Source organism: Nothoprocta perdicaria, unplaced genomic scaffold, assembly GCF_003342845.1.
Source record: "Nothoprocta perdicaria isolate Ctin4 unplaced genomic scaffold, notPer1 scaffold_290, whole genome shotgun sequence".
NCBI lineage: Eukaryota > Metazoa > Chordata > Aves > Tinamiformes > Tinamidae > Nothoprocta > Nothoprocta perdicaria.
In genome coordinates, this window is record NW_020455522.1 from 682,691 (window position 1) to 696,631 (window position 13,941).

At 48.1% G+C, this 13,941-nt stretch overlaps 1 protein-coding gene across 1 annotated transcript; it reads right to left on the reverse strand.

Annotated features, from left to right (window-relative positions):
• Positions 1–299: 299 nt before the first annotated feature.
• ABHD12 (abhydrolase domain containing 12) lies at positions 300–12,834 on the reverse strand. The gene is made up of 12 exons (XM_026041754.1): positions 12,713–12,834; positions 10,902–11,007; positions 9,141–9,260; positions 6,946–6,976; positions 5,151–5,196; positions 4,269–4,398; positions 4,068–4,105; positions 3,831–3,910; positions 3,496–3,578; positions 2,281–2,359; positions 1,894–2,021; positions 300–1,764 (listed from the first exon to the last, which is right to left on the reverse strand). Exons 6-12 carry the CDS (start codon positions 4,358–4,360, stop codon positions 1,725–1,727), a joined length of 540 nt encoding a protein of 179 aa, XP_025897539.1. The 5' UTR covers positions 4,361–4,398; positions 5,151–5,196; positions 6,946–6,976; positions 9,141–9,260; positions 10,902–11,007; positions 12,713–12,834; the 3' UTR covers positions 300–1,724.
• Positions 12,835–13,941: the final 1,107 nt, after the last annotated feature.

The window sequence follows — 13,941 nt, forward strand, 5'->3', positions numbered from 1 at the left end:
AAAGCAAAAGCGGAGCCACAGTGAGCAGCAGTCAAGGCTTTTTATTAAAACTACACCACTTCCCATAAACACTTCAGTTTCATTCCCAAGCACGGCACTGTGTGGGAAGCGGAAGAGCCCGGCCTGTCCCGCCGGGAGGGCCATAGTCCCTGCCACAGGCCGGGCACCCGCAGCAGCCTCGGCTGCCCCACGCGGCCACGGCAGTGCCTCTGCTCCGTCAGTGCAATAAATATAAGTGCATCAAACATAATTTAAGTGGCACGGTTAGCTTATAAGTATCGGGGGTCAGAAACCTCAGGGATAACCGCGCTACGGCAGAAGAATCTCACTATGAGCACAAGCTACTATCCGCTTTGCAGCTCTAACGCGGCGCATGCTGAGCGGCTTCGACGATGCTGCAGCAGCCCGTGCTAGCGAGCGGCCTCCCGAGGCGCCTTGAGCTCCAGCAGCTAAAGCTGCAGCACCGGGTAGTGCCCGCACAGATGGACGAGGGGGTGAGGGCCACGGCCCCAGCTGGACACTGAGGAGCCGGCAGCAGGGCCCTGTCCGGCTCCGTGTGGAGCTCGAGGGGCTCCGATCCGCRGCCGCCTCCCGGCCGCTGCGCTCCAGCACACGGCAGCACGATGGGCTCTCCAGGCATCAAGAACTGCGCTCCAGCGCCTGCTTTCAGCTACAAGGAAACAGCCTAACCACTAGGAACAGGAAAACCTGTCATAAGGAAATAAAAGGCTGATGCAGGGGCGTTTAAAAAAAAATAAATAAATAAAAGGGAAAAAATAAAAGGCCCTTTCCTACTCCCAAGGAAGCCTGTCGCCATCTGCACACGTGCAGGGAGAATGGAAGACAACTGGCCTGGACATTTGTGGAGAGGGGAGATCAGGTAGAAAGCAGTGCCCCGCTCTGCTGTGAATGCCCAAGTTCACAATTCGCCTACAAAAAAATCACTTCAGTCTCAAGCAAGAGTGTATGTGAAGAAGGACAGGAGCTTCCTAAAGCACAAACAGGAATGGGAATGTTCAGAAAGAAATGCRTCCAGAAAAGGTAAAAGGGCTAATATTTTCCATTAAATACATGTTTGAAATGAAGAGGAAAAAAAAAAMCCCTAAATTTTATTTCCAAATGTGTGCAATTAGCTCAACTCTGACTGAAGAGCCAAATAAAAACCCTGCTCACTACTCGGCTCTTAAGCATGTTGCRATTACAGCCACTTAGCAAAAAGGAAAGGCTAAACACATATTTCCTTGGAAGAACAAGCACAACAGCTGTGGCATGGAGACATGGAAAAAGCCATCTGCCAACAGCAAAGGAGTCCGTGTGATCCCAAAAGAGCAGCAACGTTTAAAGGTGAAAGAAACACCCTTGGTCCTGACACGCGTGTCCTAGGAATGTCTGTCCTCAGCAGCACCATGCCACACGGGCAAGGCTCTGTTGTGCTCACTTTTTGTTTTGTTTTGTTTTTCCCTTGTTTGGTACCAGCTCCTGRGTTGTTTTTACTCCTCCGTTTCTATCAAAGCAGAAACCTGCAACTTCTTTCTTCTGCCACCGCGGAAGCTGGGAGTCAGGGTTGCCAAAAGGTGYGGGCCAGGGCCAGCGCGGGAGCCCCGGCCTCCTCCGTGCCAGGGGATGGAAGAACGGCGGACCAAGCCACGGACAGGAGGGCAAAGAAGAGGAGGGAGAAGAAASGGAAAGAAAGGAAAAACTCGGTGCTGCCAAGCAGCCGGTCTTCAGGGATGATGCTCGTGTTCCGATTTTCCCAGGAATTCCCTGGAAGGGGAAGGACACAGGAGTGACTCTCGAGGTCAGAGCACTCACAGCTACAGACAACCGAAAGGTTGAAGGGTTTCCCTTCGCAAAGGCCCTTCCCAAACGCCGGCCCCTGTGCCCGGCCCTTACCGCAATATTCGAGGTAGCTCTGGGCTCCTGTAGATGTACTTGTGCCGGTAGCCGAGGTCGGTGTGGAACGGGACGAACTGCACCTTGTAGTCTCGGAAACTCCGCGACGTGGCGGCGATGTTGTACAGCTGCGTGCGGGCGCGCGCAGGCAGTGCAAGGGCTCACGTCACCCCAAACCAGCAAACTGCCCCTGCCAGCTCCCTCCTCACGAGTGGCTTACGAGCCCTGGCTTGACCAGGCTTGTGCCTTGAGCTGGGATCACTATGATTTGCCACCCGTAGTACCACAAAATTTGCACCCTCTGAGCTACGCGCCTCTGTGCACGTCCTCCAAGCACGGTCTTTTTGCCTGGCTTCCCTTCCGCCACATCAGTCCGCAGTCACCTACCTTTTTTCCCAGATGAAACGGTACCACGGGGTCATCCTCAGCATGAAGGATGAGCAGGGAGCAGGAAATGTATTTCACACTGTCAAACAGAGGAAAACATTACCAAAGCTCAGAAGGACATCCGTGTCAGACCTCACACACCAGAGCACCGGGTTGTCTTCCTGGAGGGAGAAACGCCCAGCTGCCCCACGTCCATCGGCTGCGGRCCCGTGACTTTGACCATGGGACTTAACCAGGAGGAACTGTCATTTAAGGAAGCTTTAAATTCCTCCTCTTCCCTGGCCAACCTGCAACCCCCAGCTACTTTCCCCACCCTGACTAAGCTCTGCTGAGTGACACTGAGTGCTGAGCTCCAGCAGCAGGCGTCCCGGATGCCTTTTCCTCCCTTCCCAAAATTACCCCTGCTGCAGAGAGCTCCGTACTGACATCAAATGTACCTGAAAGAAACAGCATGTAGAACAACTGCAAGGTTTCAAAGGAGCTAGGAAGGGTGGGCTGGCCCCCATTGAGCTCCCAGGACTCTAACGCCAACACACTCGGATTTTCAAAGAAACTCCAGGGACAAACCCTTTGCAGGTCATTCACTGCAGTTTAGATCTCAAATGCTATTTGCTGGGCACCGTTAGCTTGATCTATAAAAGGTCAATGAGCAAAGAGCATCCTTGGAAGAACTCTTTTGCTTTTCAGACAACGGAAAAGTGGCTCACCCCACTGTACTGCAAGGTCATCAAGCACCTTATTTGATTTTCGTACAGGAGGCCAAGCTCCTAAGTGCTCAGGCTCTTGAATAAAGGCCTCAGTGTGTTGTTACTGGGCATCAGTATTYAGGTAAATGCACAACAGACAGATCTTCCCACACTTTCAATGTCCTTATGCTGCTCCTTGATGTGTAATGTACATATGAAAGGCAAATGCAGGAGATCATGGACTGCATTAGCATATCCCTGTGCAGTTTCTATGCTCTCCTTTAGGTCTTTATTAAAAAAAAAAAAAGAACAACTAAAACAGGCCAAAAATCACAGTGAGAGAAAGAGCTCCCCTGTGCAAAGCCATGTTGCAGCCATGACTGCAAGAGTTGCTGAAATTCCTTTGAGATGTTTATTGCTCCATCAGCAAAGGAATGGAGCGTGCAGGTCTGTGCCCCTCCAGGATCCTTGGCGTCTGCCCTGGCTCGCTGCAGCCCTGACTGAACCCCCCCAAAAACAGAGAACTCACTTCTCATCATTTGCAAATTTAATTCCACTCGTCGTGATAGGGTCAAGGAAGAACCAGTCAAACCCAGGGAAGTATCTGTATATCTGAGAAAAAGAGCTGGTGTCAGCGGCAGGCATCAGCAGGACAGCGACACAAACCACCCCCTTCCCCTCCCTCCTCTTTCTAGTCCCAGCTCCTGCCCTTTTCTGCCAGCCCCCACAGACGACCTGGGTGCTGCTTATTGCACTGGGAGCCCCTCATGGTGCCAGGTCCCCCGAGCAGCCACTTGGCCGTGCGAGCCATGGCCTGGGGGGCGCAGCCCCAGGCCGCGAGCGCGGGGACCCCTGGGTACTTGCCACAGAGAAGGGGTGACTCCGGGCCTCCTCACGTATGTTGGTGAAGGGGGATTCCAGGATGAGGGCATCCGGCGGCGTTTCTGCAAAGCCAAAGGCATCGTGAAGCGCATGGATGGGGCACATGGACAATGTGGCCGGGGTCTGGCCYGAGGGAGCGGCTGCCACCAGCACACACCGAAGGCGACAGCACCGCGGCCGCAACGCCGGCGCCGAGACACGTCTGCCCTCCACACTTACCTCTCTCGCAGAGGCGCCTCACCAGGTTTGTTGCAACCCTGGAAAGAAGAACAACGGGGTTTTAAGTTGGTGCAGATCCTTTGCAGAGCACCAAAACCTGCGACCCGCTGATCCCCGAAGATGCACAACCGGAGCAGCRCTCTTGTCCAAACGCTCAGTGCGACTCAGGAGCCGCTATGTCCCTGCAGGACCAGACCTTACCCCGTGCCCAAGGAGTGCCCCCATATGTAGACAGGGTTGTCGCCACTTCTTGCTTTTATCCAGTCAAAGACGTGCAGGGCATCGTAGGTCATTCCCCTCTCGGATGGGCTGCCTATGGAGTCGCCCCAGCCTGAAACACAAGCAGTCCCTGTAAGAATTGCACGTGTTGCCCAGCAAAACCAGCCTTTTTTTTTTGCTGAAGAGCAAACACACCACAACCTTTCTGCTAGCTAATAAGTGGCCACAGAAGCTATTGCCAGGACTGAAAAAAATAATCCTGCCTGGCAAGCTCCTACAGAGAAACTTTTCTTGAATTCTTGATCAAGATGTGAAGGGGGAAATTTTCTTCCTCTRTGCTCAGTGGAACTGAACTGCAGCCACGGTTTAAATATTAAGAAGGAGAAAAACAGCTGCAGATGTTAGGTGAGCAGAGCTGCAAAGTGGTCCCAGCTTCYACTGAGGATGGGAGTAATGAGGCTCCAGTTGCTTCAGTGAGGAAAAAAACTGGGCAAAGCCTCCGTCTGCCAAAAAGGCACGAGTCCCCTTCCCTCTTCCACTGCAGCAGTTAAAGACTGAGTATCCCCAGTAAAAGGGCAGTGAGGGAGGGCAGCAACAGAAAAACTAGGGAAGCCCTCAAAGCTGTGCCAATGCCATGCACAACAAAGCAGGGGTACGGGGAAAGAAAACATCTTTTAAGCTCTTCAAAGCCCCGTGGGGGAAAAAGAAAGGGCACCTACATCCAGTCAGCTCGCAGCAAGTGCTTACAAAACAACAGTCTGACGGAGGTCAAAGCACTTGCTTCTACAGAAAAAGAGCACTAAAAAGTTTTTGTAATTAAAAAAACCACCCCAAACCCTCCAAGCCGCACTGCACCCCACCTACCTCGATAATCAAACGTGACTACATGGTAGCCCAGGGAGCTGAGAACCTGCAGGGGAGAGAAAGATGCAGAACCCCATGACAAACCTGTCCCCAGCAGGCATGTCCCCAGGCCAAGATGCAGAGACCTAAGTGAAACTATATTTATATGACCAGTCCAACAGGGCAAAGCAGCAACTTTCAGCTTTTTGGTACTAAGCATGTCAGATCAACAGTTTTACTCTGTGTTTTTCTTGGTCCTCAAGCCGGACTACCCTAGATGCCAATGTTACACTGAATGGAGATTCGCCCTTCTGCAGCTTTGCCTTTAAGGGCTGTGCATTTCTTGTGTCCTTTTCCCATATGCATTCCTTCAGATTTTTCATCAAAACAGTACAAGGGCTTCACTTAAGACTGCTCAAGGTTGCAGCTGGACGCTGCCCACGTGAATACACAAATGCATGAATTTTAGCCTTACATATAGGAAGCTGTTTCAGGTCCCAAAGGTTTAAGTGTATGCACTGGAAACACACAATTGCTTTATCTTAGAATTTGTCACAACCAATGGTAACCCTAACAAAACGCTAACAACAACAAAAAAGAAAGTATGTAAAAATACCCATGTTAGATCAACTTGTTTGCAAAAAGCCTCGGTAAAAACGATGACAGCATTTCAAGGTACCATCACATGGTAGGAATCCAATAGATCTACAGCCAAAAAAAGTCAAAAAGACTCAAGTATCTTTTCTCTCATGGCCTCAGAATGACCCCAGAATGATTAAAAAAGAAGCTAATATTACATTTTATTTGATGTTCAAATGAACCAAAGGAGACACATCTGATGTAATACCAAGAATTTATTTTTAGCATAACTGAAATCTTTACAGCTCAGGTTATTATTAGTTCAGATCTCATTGGTGCGGATGACTGAAAGGGAGGACATCCAGAAAAGAGAAGGGTTTAGGTAAGGTGTGATTCCAAAGTGGAATTTTGACCACTGGAGGACTACAGAGGGACTGGTTTATTGCATTTCAGTGTAGGGCCGTTTCTTCCCTCCATTTCTGACATCTCTGCACCATATGCTGTCCTCAGTGACCTGCACCTCCCGTGCTACACACCAGGTTAGCTCACACAGGGCTTTTCACATACGGTGGACAASGCATACATATATGTAAGAAGCTTTTCCTCATGTTCAAGTAGGACTTGCTGCGTTTCTGTTTGTGCCCCTTGCCCCTCATGTGGTCCCTGGGCACCCCAGGGGACATCCACAGAAAGAGGCTCCCAGGCTTTGAGGGTGGGAACGCGCTTTTGCCCCCACAAAATCTGAAGCAATTCCCTGCTTGCCTTAGGCAGCCCAAAACACATTGTGCCGTATGCCCATCCCCAGAAAAATGCCAAACTAGGTCACCATATTCAYGGCATTCACCTCAACTGTCAGGTGCAACTTCCTGCAGTTTAGCAGGTCCTTAGCTTTGAAGGGAAAAGACACAGCCACCTACTTGCCTGGGGGTGCCCAACCCCACTGCCTAAGTGACCTGAATTAAAAAGACTTGGCTGCAGGAGACCTTGCATAAGAGGGTGCTCTGCAATAAAGCTTTTCAAGGGCTAACAGTGGCACAGGTTATAAGGAGGAAGGCAGGGATGGGTGTGATGTGAGGTACTCACTGCCCACAGCTCCCCTTTCCTGTGTGCTCTGCAGGGGAGGCAGAAAGGCCCAGGCCATCTGCCTGTTGGCAGCGAGTAGCTATGGGCAGCATTAAAATCCGCACGTTTCTGAAGCCCTCATGCAGCTTCTTGGACAGCACCTGCAGCTACTTACCTTGTAAAGCTCCACACGGTGATCCCCTCCTCTGGCAAAAGTGATTCATGAAGAGAGGAGGAAGCGAGAAAGGAAAGGAAAAAAAAAAAAGAAAAAGAAAAAAAAAAAGAACATTTAAACTTYCAAAGACAGACTTTCCCATTGCCCCAAGCCTCTGGTTAAACACAAATACTCCAGACAAAAWCTGAAATTACTAAATTACTATCAGTCCTAACTGTCATTTTCATCCTTGTTACTCCCCATTTGCCCTCCCAAACASGAAAATAGAAGACAAAAAATGACCTAACTCCATCCAGACCACTTTCAGTATCATCTTATCCCTATGATTTTTTTTCCACTGTTGATAAAAATGCCTTTTTCAAYGAATCTGCCTTTCCCAAAGCCTGCAACACACACCCAACAGTCTGTCCCTGCCGGCTCTGAGATCCTGTGTGCCTGCTGCACAGACAGCATCCCAGAATGGTTGAGGTTGGAAGGGAYCTCTAGAGATCATCTAGTCCAACCCCCTGCTCCAGCAGGGACACCCAGAGCACGGGGCACAGGGCRGCATCCAGGTGGGTTTGGAAGATCTCCAGRGCAGGAGACTCCACAGCCTCCCTGGGCAGCCTGTGCCAGGGCTCTGYCACCCTCACAGTAAAGAMGTTCTTCCTCACATGCAGATGAAACTGCCTGTGTTGCAACTTACACCCATTACCCCTTGTCCTGTCACTGGCCACCCCTGAGAAGAGCTTGGCCCCCTTCCTCCCTACACTCTCCCTTCATGGACTTATTTATACACGTTAATCAGATCCCCTCTCGGCCTTCTCTTCTCCAGAGACAACCTCTCTGAGGTGAGAGGCTCTTGGATTGGAGATGGCCTCACCTGACTCTGAGCGTGGGGATAAAAAGCATGTACATGTGCAAGAGTTGACGAATTGTCTCTGTTCAGAGTCGCAGGTTCGCTGTCCATGTCTTTTTCTCCATTAATTGAAATCTAGATGCCATGTCATGTAGCTAATCCACACTCAAACTTCATTCTACTAATGCAAAACACCTCTGGGTTGCTTAAACACTTGGTCAGTTATTTGTAACATGTGAGAGCGCCAAAAAATAAAACTAATCAAAACAGAAGTAACGAAAGTGCTGGTCCCCATCTACCACCAACACAGCTGCCAAACAGCCTCCATTAGCATCATTTGCTACACGCAGTAAAAGCGAGAAAAACAAACTAAGCAGTATTCGAAACATAATGCAACCATTCAACTCAAGCTTGCAAGACCTCAGCACAAGAGAACAAGGCCGAGCTCCCAAGCCCAGTCTGCCTGAGCATGTCCTGACCTACAGCCTGCATCTCCCAGGTTATGTCTGTTGCACCAAAGAACACTGCTAAGGCAAGAAATTAGGTGAAAAAGGGAGAAGCTCCTGTGATGTAAACGCTAGTGAATGTTCACTGTGAGCTGAAACAGAGTCTGCTTTACATCAGAGACTGCGGCACAGAAAGGATGTGAGGGCGTTTCAGCCGTGATTCAGGAGCTCTGCACCTGCAGGGTCTACAAGGGGGTATCTGCTTCAGAAGAACCCAGCAGCAGCACGCGCATCTCGGACAGGATGTGACAGAAGAACATGATTTGGGGAAATATCCAGGAGTGTTTACACTGTGCTAGTTGTTTCGAGCCTCTGGAAACAAAATATGGAGAAGCTGTTCCTTTTCCAGACAAAAGTCATGTATGTACACAACAATGAAACAAATCCAGCACACCTCCCACTTTCTTTCTGGTTTTCCTTTCTCAAGATGCCTTAACTACTAAAATAAGCTCATGAAAGCAAACAGAAAATTGATTCAATGCACGTAAACCACACAAGGAAGTGCCACCACCTTCCCACATCTTGATTCAAAGACAGTTATACTGAAAAGTGGCATCTTCCTATTGATCCAGTGAGTGGCACAGCCTCCTGTCACTCTGGCAGACAGAAGACACAGGAAATAAAGAAAATCTAGCAGTAATACACTAGCAAATCCCACTTCTCTGATAACTGCCATAAATCTATTCCCACTTTCACTAAATGCAGGGAGGTTCTGTCTCTTAAAACATATTTTTCTCTTAAAAGACAGGAGGGACACCAAGCTGCTCTCAGGTTATTTCATTGGTGTGCTGAAGCTGTGGCAGGCCAGGAGAAGACAGCCCATAACACAGGCCTTGCTGCTTGTGCCTCACCTTGTTCCTGCATTGCCATGCAAGTAAAGGATTACTGGGTGGCTGGAACCCAACGCATCTTCAAACCACACTTGGTCCTTCCCATGGGCATTCTTCCATAAGGCTGCAGGGACTGTGTGCCTAGATGCAGGATGAAAAAAACCACTGTATTGTCATTTTGGTGATCGGCGTTTTCCCCATACATTTTTAGTTTTTCTGGTCAGTTTAGCGTCACATTTGTGGCACTCAGAATGACAAAGCTCGCACACACTCCCAGGTCCAGCTAGGTCAGCAGATGTTTGGAATGATCCCCTGTGTCAGTCGTTTCGGATGGGATGTTTAGTGAGTAGGATGCATGGCTGACTGTAGAAATCTGAGGAAAATAAGTGCTGATGGCCTCGGGGATTTTATTTACTTGAAGCACTCATATGACTTCCTGCTAGAAAGACAACAAACCCCATCTACCACAGCACCTTTCTCCTAGATTCAAAGTTCATAGGACAAATCACCGCTCGGAAGAATGTGTGTGCAAAAGCTACCTGGGTGCATGCAGTCAGTGGACATGGAGTTTGAGGAGGACAAAACCCCCAAGAGCTGTGGGGCTCACAGGTTGACTAAAAGATCTGCCTCAAAAAACGTGCCTGCTCAAATGGGACGGAAGAAGAGATGACTTTGGTACAGAAGTACAGGGAACACAAAACCCAACACTGTCCTGTCAAGGCAAAGTCCAAGCTTTTATAAAAACCTCTCTAATAAGTACCAAGACAAATGACATGAACTCTGAATTGCCACCAAAAGCAGGAAGACCTGTTTTGGTAAAGGTATACAGTATATGGAGAGAAAGCAAAATTCAAATATATATATATATATATATATAAAATAAAGATTTGCAATCTAAAACTACTCATCAGCTTAGCAGATAAAACTGTAATTGCCCAAGTGAAAACATCGTTTACTAGTCTAGATGGGAAAGACTGTGAAGTTTCAWCTTCTAAAAAAGTCCTTCCCTGAAATTCACTCCTAAGGAGGAACTGTTTTTATACTGCAGGCCACCCTGCCCCATTGAAAAGGTCACATACCCTCAAGTCAAGGCAAGACTGAAAAACTCCACAGATTTACTGAACACACACAGCTATGGGCACATAACAGCAAACTCCAAATCACACTGCTCACACATCTACATTCACTAGGATGAACTACTCTGGCCTGGACCAGAAATCCTTCTTTGTGAGGCAGAAATAGCAAGCGAGGCTCTAACGCTGCCGCTTGTTCTGTTAAAAGAGCAGCCAGAGCGTCCCTGTCTYACCCGCTCTCCAGAACCTTGCATATGTTTTATACACAGATTAATCTTCCTCCTACTCTGAACACTTTGATCCTGTTTTCCCATCTTCCCACACATTTATTTTGTGGAACAGAGTATGAACAGCACTGGAATGACAAAACTTTTAATTCATGGGGTCTGCTCTGACTTAAAGGCCTGATCTTTTTAGCAACCAAGAGCAGCAGCTGTTGCCGTCCCAAACTATGACGTTTTTCTGAATGTACAGGTTTTCCAATTGTGTTTTACGTGCCAGTGAGCTTAGCTCAAATAAGCTCCACAGATCTGCATACCTTTCAACATCAACTGTGTCACTTGGTAGAGAAAAATAGTCATCCACAAACAAGAGCAAGCAATGACTGCCACCACGTGTGACCGTGCACGAGCTGATAAGCAGGCAACAGTGAGAGCAAAGGGGTGACTACAGATGCACGGCACATGCTGCAGAGAACAGGGTTCCTTACCAGACTCCGACAGTTACATCCTCCTCTGGCTGCAGGTAATAGTTACAGGTGTGGTTTAAACCTTGATCCTGTGGCCTTTTCAAGTCAATGAAATATGGGACCCTCACTGGAAGAGACACACACAAAGAAACAAWCACGAGATAAAACGCTTTAATTTTTACCTTTATTTCCTTACAAAGCAGATTTACTAAGGCACCGAAAAGCTCTACAAACTGGTCCACTCTCCTGGAAAGATCTTTCTCTTTCTGTGTGAAAATATAAACAGGCAACTGCTAGGACTCAAATATAAACCTCAAAGAAGGTGAGGCAAGAGAACAGAAGCAACCAGCTCCAAAACAGGGAGTAGGCTAAAGCTCTTTTGTGACACATATTTAGCCATCTCTGCCCCATCTGCCTTGTGCAGCTTCCCCATGCGAGTCAGTCCCTCSTGCTGCATTAGTGGGGCAGGTTCATTGACTCAGCAAACTTTTTGCATCACAGCTGCAAGGCAAGTTAGCGATGTGACAAACTCACCGCGGACAAAGAGCACCGGGCAGAGCTCTAATGTGRTTTTACAGCCTCTACAATACTATGATTTAAAGGAAACAGTACATTACAGGAGCAGACAGCACATTGCTGTTGGCATGGGAGAGTAAGATAAACTGTCAAACACTGCCCTCCTCAGCCTTCGAGGAGGAGATGCAGCTTCTGGAGACTCAAATAATTGCCCACCTTCCAGACATCACAGCATTTAAAGGGGTTAATATTAAGGGGATAATGCCAGAAACATCACCTCTCTGGGAAAAGATCCCAGAAAACAAGAGGAGTCCAGCTCAGTTCACTCTTCCAAATGTTTTATTTTCCCAACCTCTGTAACACACAGATGAGCATGGCCGACACACAAGCAGCCACAGGAAAGACAAACATTGGCTTCAAGTTTTCAGCATTTTGCTTCCCGTGGCTTGGTTCACAAGCCACGTCTCACAGAAACTGAGCCATATGTTAAATGAAGGCTTACTCCAAATGTCTGGTTTCCCTTCACCGCAGCCGTGTTGCCTTTCTAGGCAACCTCTAACACATGCAAGTGATGAGAGAGATGCTACAGAAACCTACTGAGAGGATTACGCAGTTTTAAGGACTCTGTTCTCCCACTTATTTAGGCTTTTCCCATAAAATAGAGGTCCACCACAGCCTTAACAATTCAAGGATGAGCTTTTCCAAGACTTCACTGCAGAATGGGAGTAAAGTTCAGAAGACAAGTTGAAACTGCAAAGAAGTGTCCCTCATATGTGAAGGTTCCCTCATTTCACACCCTGTGGATGTCCAGGCCTCCTTGGGAGCGGGCACCCTCTGAGCCAGCACATTCCATCAACCACGGGGACATTCTGACCCAATACAAATGCTAAACAGGCACCCAAAATGACTCTGAGGGGGCCACTTGGGATTTTCTTCTGCTCCAGACAGTCTCCTAAAATGCTTTCAGGTGAAGAACTACTGTCTGGAAGAAGCAACACATTGGATTTAGTTTCAGCTGCTTGCTCCATTTGTACATCTTTGGTAAACTCTCCAGAAAAATAATCCATTTGCTATATTGCACAGCTTTCTGAAGGAAACCCTTTCAGCTGAAAGTTACCTAAAGYTGAGGCACTCTAGACCAAGGCCAGACATTAAAAACTATTAGGGCCACAGAAAATGCTACACAGCCCCTTATCTGGAGAACACGCAACCTGTGAAAGCTTCGTTCTTTACAAGCTGCAAATACACCGGGGTAAAGRGCCACAGCGGGTGACAGATTAAAACACTCACCCATCCCGCCATGCTCAAGCACTTACCAAAGTTTAGGAAGACCAGCTTTGCCTGAATAGCAGGGCAGAGCTTTACCAGAAACGGAATGGCAATGTACACCCCCAGCAACCAGAACAGCAGTCTCCGCAACCGGAACCAGAAACCAGAACGCCTGTGGAAAAGGGGGAAAAAAAGAAAAATCTCAGTACAGCAGGAGTCTRATGAAGCAATTTGCACCATGCCTGGTGCGTTTGACAACTTGCCATTTCATTTATTCTTAAAAAAACCCAAACATTACTTTTCAAACTGTTTACACAGTCTCAGGTGGTGAGAGAAGCAGAAGCAACCAAAGGGTCAGCTGACGATATGCAACCTAGAAAAAGGGAACAGAAACTCCTCACTGATATTTTAAAACTACTTTGTAACAGCTCTTTTTTTTTTCTGCTGATTTTACAGATTTCAGGATCTCTGAGAAGACGTAGCATACAATGAAGACAGCTTTGTCTCCACAACCAAGTCTCACCACATTTCCCACTTAAATCACTGTAAGGTAGATTTTAAGTTAGACCTTCATCAATTTTGATGAACTGCTTGTAATGAGCCTGCCTTACCTAGGCTGATAAAATTACACAGGACTTCACCTACAGACTGGAAAAGAGGTTATACCTTGTCCAGCTAACAGGATTCCTACCTTTCGATGCCTTGGAAAGCAAGTCTAAGAAATAAAACACCAAAGATTTTACACCAAAAGTTTTCTTATTGTTATGTCCTGTTTGGTGATCCTGGGTACCAACACATTTAACTTGCTTCAAAGCAGCACTTAAACATTCCTGACCACTGTCAGCTACTGCAAAGGCTTGAACAGAGGGCTCGCAGATGGCCCCTGTTAGCATTTCTCCAAGAAATACCGGTGCGTGGTCGGAGACGGGATGGAAAGAGTTTGGCCATGTACCAAAATATCAGCTTCAGCTGCAATAAGCCCCTGCTGAGAGGTTCAATGGACCTTAATGCCCCTATGTCCCTGCCCCAAAAGTCTTCATTCCCTAAGGGAAGCAGGGACAAGGGATGGTCAGGGAAACTGTGCAAAACTGGATGTTTTGGAAGAGAGGTAGTGAGGACCAAAGCCTTAGAGCGACATGCTCTGCCCCCACTGACCACAGCTTGGACACAGGGCTCCTGCGTGTCCCGTCAGACCTATCGACCCCATGTCGAGGTCCTTGCAAGCCCTGGTGCGGACAGGAATCTGCTGTGAAACACTGCAAGGTCGGCCAAAGAA